Source organism: Atheta coriaria, unplaced genomic scaffold, assembly GCF_025399875.1.
Source record: "Atheta coriaria isolate IRGN ID8LTWV9N9 unplaced genomic scaffold, Caltech_Dcor_3.1 hic_scaffold_4_pilon, whole genome shotgun sequence".
Classification (NCBI taxonomy): domain Eukaryota; kingdom Metazoa; phylum Arthropoda; class Insecta; order Coleoptera; family Staphylinidae; genus Dalotia; species Dalotia coriaria.
The window spans coordinates 7662007-7668919 of NW_027045446.1; the positions used below are offsets into that span (position 1 = coordinate 7662007).

Genomic DNA, 6913 nt, shown 5'->3' on the forward strand with positions numbered 1-6913 from the left:
ACTGAACCAACACAACGTAAAAGTAACAACATCCAACAAGGTCAATGAGATTAATCGTCAATCGCCAATCGTCAATCGTAAAATAACTGCGTTAAAACTTCATCGCTGGAACCAAATCGCGTGTTATGCGCGAATGTCGCGTGTTTACATTCATTCAGTCGGATATCGTCTCGTCCCAGCGACGATTATTATTTATTTATTATCGCTAAGATTCACACAGGGTTCACGTTGTTGTTGGGTTTTTTCGGTGTACTAGTCCAAAATCCCGCGGCTTGCATTTGTCCAACGTTCAATCATTCGCGGAACCGTCTTCTGGTCAGTTGTTAGCGGTGGGCAATTAGCGCGCAGGTAAAAATCACAGCTCGTCATCGCTGCGAGACTATAAAACAGAGCCGCGCGTGTTTGTTCGGTCACTTTGTGAATTAACCGCGAGGGCCGAGTGCTAATCGAGCGTGAAACGTTTACAAACAACTTGAACAATTGAATTTTGTACATATAATTACGATTTTTGACCTGACAACTTCAATATGAAGTGTTTTATTGCAATTGTGGTTGTTTTGGGTAAGTAAATATTAAATTACTATAGGCAACCAAATAAACACAAGAATTTTAACTTTATTTTTGACCTGTTTAGGAGTAATTTTAATTACTTGTGATCCAACCAGAGCAAACCCTTTAAGCAGAGTCCGAAGACAAGGATGGGCATGGGGTGAAGACTCAAATGATTCCTCAGCTGAACCAACGCGTCGACCACGTCCAACACCACGACCCACCGAATTCCAACCAACTAGAACCACCCAGGCAAACCAAAATCCAGATCCTAATGCGTCTACCACTACAGCTACACCTGCAACACTAAGATCTTGCATTAATGCCTGTCCGACAACACAGCAATACAATCCAGTTTGCGGAACAAACCGTGTGACATATGACAACTTAAACAAGTTAAACTGTGCTAAAAGCTGCGGAGTTGGTAAGTGTCAACATACTTAACCTCAAAACACCGCTACATGTTTATGTAACTCTTTTTAATTTGTGAATTACAGCTGTGGATATGATGTTTAACGGGACCTGTCAGCCAGTGACAAGATAAAAACAAACAACAACATTCAAGACTGTTTTTTATATACATAACTAGATATAAATAATTAAATTAACTGTTATTTCCAACCGAAACCGCAAATTTTAATCACGAATTATAATTGAATATTTAATCACGAAATAAGTTCATCCTGACTATAAATAAATCCCACACTTTAATAGATTATATCTCTTGGAAAAACCACAATGCGCTACAATTTCGACAAATTGTTTTTTCCTGATGCACTGTATGCTCGTAAATGGAATTCAAGCGTACAGTTGAGTCATGAAGTGGTCTTCCTTGCCGCGAGACGTCATTACCATCGTCATTTATTAAAATCGCAACAAGAAAATGCCAACACACAGCTCAATATAAATACCGACAATCGATCGCGTTCTTTGCCGTTGGAATCGAAGCATTCGAGACCTGTTTGCGCAAAGTTGTAGTCGCAAATTGTACAACTTGCACGACAAGTGTTGCCGGATGGTGGAACATAAGTTTAGTTGAAGTGCGCGTTACTTGGTTGAATAATATCGAGTAGTGGCATCCAGTTTCAAGCCTTGTATCGAATATGCCGCATCAAGAAATCAACATGGCGAGACGACTTATGCTTACGGCAATATGTAAGTGCATTAAAAAAATAAAAAAAATAATTACTCATAAAATATAACAAGGTGTAATTATCACGTCGTTAAATCGATCGTAAAATATAAAACTTACTACTTATTAGTTAATTATTTTGTTTTAACTGTTTTGTTACAATTGTAGGCAACCCACATTACACCAAATACATAACCAAATATAATATTTAGTCTTATTTTTTAGTTTTAGTGTTATTTTCCGATCTGGCGACCTCATCTCCACGCCTAATTCGTGTTCATCGTGCAAAACGTCAGAATACAGTTTTGAATTGGGATAACGACGCAATTCTGTTCAATAATGCTGACATGGATGACGACTCTCAATGGTGGCGAACCACACCGAGGGCAGTTGTAAGAGCATCCAGACCAACAAGGCCACAACGGTCCAGGTTAGGGATGACGACTGCGAGCACGGTGGCGGTTCCGGGAATGGGCACTACTCGCACCGCCTGCGAGGACAACTGCCTCTCAACGCAGGAGTACAATCCTGTATGCGGTACGAATGGCGTGACTTATCACAATCATGCTCGGTTAAACTGTGCGAGTAGATGTACTACTGGTAAATTATAAACAATTTTAAATATTTTTATTAATTTAATACAATGTTGATTTTAGTTGTTGGAATGCAACACCTGGGACGATGTTCACGAGTTGGATAATTATAAATAATCATATTAGGTATTTACTAACAATACTAAAACATACCAAAAATTATTTATTTATTCTATTTTATAACTAACTAGCTTTTGCCCGCGATTTTGTCTTGGTAGTGTTTAATAAAAATGTATTTCGTTTTTACTCTCTTGTTCTAAACATAGTATGTGTCAATTCTATCAATAAGATTCGCAATTTTATTTTAAAGAAATTAATTATATAAAGAATTGCTAATAATGCACTTCAGCGCGCCATCTCGGATTCAACTATTTAACTATAACTATGATTGAATCTCAATGCCAACTTTTATCTCATAGTAAAGGGCTGTTTTTAGGGTTTTTCCGACAATTATTCAAATTTTTCTCGCCGTAAAAACCATCCTAGGACTTTAACAAACATTTTTAAAAAATAATTGGCCAAATTAGTCTATGCGTTGTTGAGTTATGCGCTTTCTAACACATTTTACGATTTATTTTTACATTATAGATTATTTAAATTGTTTATTGTTGCGTGTGCAGAGATAATACAACATGAATATTGTATATGTTTATGAATATTTTCAGCGATTTCCATTTATTCATGCGAAGCGATTTCTTTTTCCTGTTAGGCACTTATTCCAGCCACAAATACGTTTGTTCTGTCCGCTGCAAAGTAAAACAATCTATTCCATACGATTCGATACGATTCGCAAACGCTGTAAGCCCGTGAAAGTAAAATAAACATGGCACGCGAGTTGTTCCACGTCCTCGCTGAGAGCTTACGCTCGCCGTGGCCTGATATTTCCTGCGCTTTATTAATATCGTTTCAATGCTCGATCCCTTTTAGATTTGCGGATTTTGACAGACGTATTACGACGGCGAGGGCGCGTGGGCGCGCGTTGCAAATACACTACTTTCCTTTTAGCTGCCGCCTCCGTCGTTGCCAGCAAAGTTGAAGCTGATGTCGGCGGCGGCTGCGATGTGTTACAGAAAGCTTTTCGTGCACCACGCATCCGAGTAGCTACATACTTTCAGGCGCAGACGTTCGAAAATCAAAGCAAATCAAAATCGAGCAAAGTCTGCAAAATGAAAATTTGAAATCATGAAAAATTTAAAGTGAAACGTGCGTTAAACGTGTAGTGTTTAATTTTGTTACCTCAGTGTTTATTTATAAAATAAAAATTATTTTAAACGAAAATAATATTCTGACTTGACGTGATCAAAAGAATAATATAATTTAACTAAATGTCAACTAGTGTAATCGAATGTAAATATAATTTATCGCTTTGAATGTGCAAAATTCTATCCTGGAACGTGTTGCAATACAAAAGTGATGTTTTCGCTGCGTGTGCAGCGAGCAGGAAAGTTTAACATAACATTTTATTCTACCTTAACGTGCGCTGTTGCATTCTGAAATAACTCCGAATATAAATTACACATTTTTGCCGCTTTTACGACGCTTTTGTGGCGTAATGCATGTACGACTGCGCGCATTTGCGTTCTACTCCTTCGGCTTGTACGTACTGTTTGTTCGTGAGTTTTAGGTGTATTCCCGTGTAGCGCCGTGTTTTGCGTGATGTAGAGATGACACGGATAATCCCCGAATGATCGACCCGCGTCGTTTGCCCGTCCCGGCGGCGGCGGCGCGTCGTCGTTCGTGGCAAAAGGCATAATGTATCAAGAGGGATCAGGCGACTTCGAAACGGCAAACAGAGAACAATATGTGCGCCTCTTCCTGAGCTAAGCTCCAGCGATTAATGTACGACAACATTTTCACAAAGCGGAAAAACTTTATTCGTCTTAGAATGCTGCCGGTGCGTAAAAGTTTAAATGGTAAATCTATGGATTAATATATAATACATACAATTAATTATTCAATGTTATGAATATTTGAGCGGAACACCTGCTCCTGAATTGTTGAAACACGATTTTAACGCTATTTAGCTATGTTTCACTGTGACATTATTATTCAATGCAAATTGCAAATTGCAAAAGTGTTATTCTTGCTGAATGGATGATATAATCGAATACAAATGAATTATTCTGTGTTAAATGTGTGATCCTAACGTGCGGAAATAATTTCCGTAAATTTCGGCGTAGGTCTGATTAAACCGCAGCGCAGTAATCGAATTTATTATCGAGCCACGCCCGCCGACGCAATAATTAAGCCGTGAATCTCGGCCTGCGTATAATTCTAAATATATTATGTCGATGACGATGAGCCCGATCGATGTGCACAATGCGCCGCTGAATTAAACCGTGGACGGGCCTCGAGTGCGGGGGAACAATTGGCGCATCGCGCGGTGTTCTCATCGATGAAGATAATTTTAATCGAAATTTCAACTTTGCGCGAATTATCCGTCCGGGCGAGAGTGCGTGCGAAAAGCGTATTAAATGATAACATCGTTCAACTGCGCGCTGCAACACACCAACCGCCCGCTGACCTGAGCATATTATTTTATAATGGAGTGGAGAGTACAATACTTTAATCAAATTCTGCGCGGAGAGCAAAACAATAATACTACGCCGAGAAAATGTGATATTTTAGGAAGCATTGTATGAAAATACAGCGCGCAGCAGGAATAATTTGTGTTATTTTTTTTCCTGAGGATATGTAGATGTACAATTCGTAAATTAGGAGGCTTTCAACAAAAGTTAACCTGGATGTAATTAATTAAAAAAGAAATATGTGGTAAAAACGCTCTTTAAAATATTGCAACATAAGTAAACGTTTACTGCTGACATAATCTAAAAAACAGTATTTGAGGTTATGTATTGTGAAGTTGGTTGCATACAACAGCATTTTTCATTTGTAGTTTTTTTGTAATTTGTTTTATAACCGGTGATTTAAAAAATGCAAGGTCTGTAATCCTTTACTGCTGTCATAACCTAAAAAACAGCATTTGAGGTTATACTTTGTAAAGTTAGTTGCATACAACAGAATTTTACATTTGTAGTACTTTGTAATTTGTTTTATAAACGCTGATTTAAAAATGCAACGTCTGTAAACGTTTACTCCTGTAATAACCTGAAAAACAAGTTAAAAAAGTAGTGCCCAGAGACGAAATCTCGAAATCAAGGATATTCTGCACTTTATGCTGGATTAAATGTTTGCTCGGCGTCGCGGCGCGCACGTCCATCGGGCTTAGAGGCCAAATTGAAGGCCAATTTCTGATGAAACGTCGCGACGCCGATGGTCCGGACTGCGTGCCCGGTTTAGCAAAAATCTGGCCAGCGCACTTTTCGGCTTTAAAATTCCCACGAGGTAAGAAGGAAATCGCAAAACGTTAAATCTGATGATATTGGCCGACCGCCGAAATTTCCCCCGAATCGAAAATCGAGTCGAAGGCGGTTGACGTGCAATGCTCGCCGCCGCCGCCGCCACTACGAAATGCGATCGCGTCCGGCCGCAAGCAGGAAAATTCACGAATTCTCCTTCTGCTCGTAATATTCGAAACGTGATGACTTAGGCATTCAGGAGGGTTGTAAAATCACTACTAGCCAAACTCGTTCGTATCGCGCAAATACACCCTGCAAAAAATCAAATCAAAATATATACTTACAGTATAAGCAATACACAATAAATAAAATAATACTTTTCATCAGAATAATATCAACTTCGGAAAATAATTTCAGTGTAAGGCAAGTGTATGAAATTAGTTCAATTTGTATGTCCATTTAGTTCGGTGAGTTCGGTGTAGATTTGAAGCGAGTAAAGTTTCGGCATGTTTTTGTCATCGGTCAGTAACTGTCTGCCTGTCTTGAGGGCTTAAGGACTCGATGCGACAGTTTATTATAAACCTGTTTACGTCGAAACGACTTCCCTGGTGAAGTCCTTCGGTGGACGCGGGCGATGCGAGCTAGTCCCAGTGCAGCCGACGTACCAAATGACACTTATTTGCATCGAATTCGCCGTCTCGGGTGGCTACAAACTTTGGCCCTTTCCAGCCACCTCCGCCGTCTCTTGCTGTTCGCTTATTAACGACGAGCGCAGCCGACAAACTGCTCGCAACAACCAGCAGACAACTCAACCCCACTTATAGTTTGTCAACGCGCAGCAATATTAATTTTCTAATTAAAATCATCTTTAGGTTATTAATCCGCCAAATTACCCGATGATATTAGAATGTCAGGGAGGACAGAAGGGTGAAGGGCCAAGAGTTTAATATTAAATTTATGATTTTTTACTCACTGAAGTGTTTTTACATCCCTGAATATTTTTTTTCTGTTTGATAAAAACGGTGGAGTGAAAACGTATTCTTACTTAATATTTCTCACTATATGCAACCAATGATGCAATAACAAAATATTACCACACTAGCTTTTGCCCGCGACTTCGTGTTTAATAAAAATGTAATTCGTTTATACTCTCTTGTTCTAGACATAGTATGTGTTAATTCTATCAATAAGATTTGCAATTTTATTTTAAAGAAGTTAATTATATAAAGAATTGCTAATAATGCACTTCAGCGCGCCATCTCGGATTCAACTATTTAACTATAACTATGATTGATTCTCAATGCCAACATTTATTCTATAAAAAGAGCTGGCTTTAGGGT

The 6913-nt window shown here is 38.8% G+C and overlaps 1 protein-coding gene across 1 annotated transcript; it reads left to right on the forward strand.

Annotated features, from left to right (window-relative positions):
- Positions 1–146: 146 nt before the first annotated feature.
- Positions 147–2292, forward strand: LOC135790869 (uncharacterized). The gene is made up of 4 exons (XM_065301155.1): positions 147–561; positions 635–973; positions 1047–1073; positions 1907–2292. Exons 1-4 carry the CDS (start codon positions 528–530, stop codon positions 2290–2292), a joined length of 786 nt encoding a protein of 261 aa, XP_065157227.1. The 5' UTR covers positions 147–527.
- The last annotated feature ends 4621 nt before the right edge of the window (positions 2293–6913 follow it).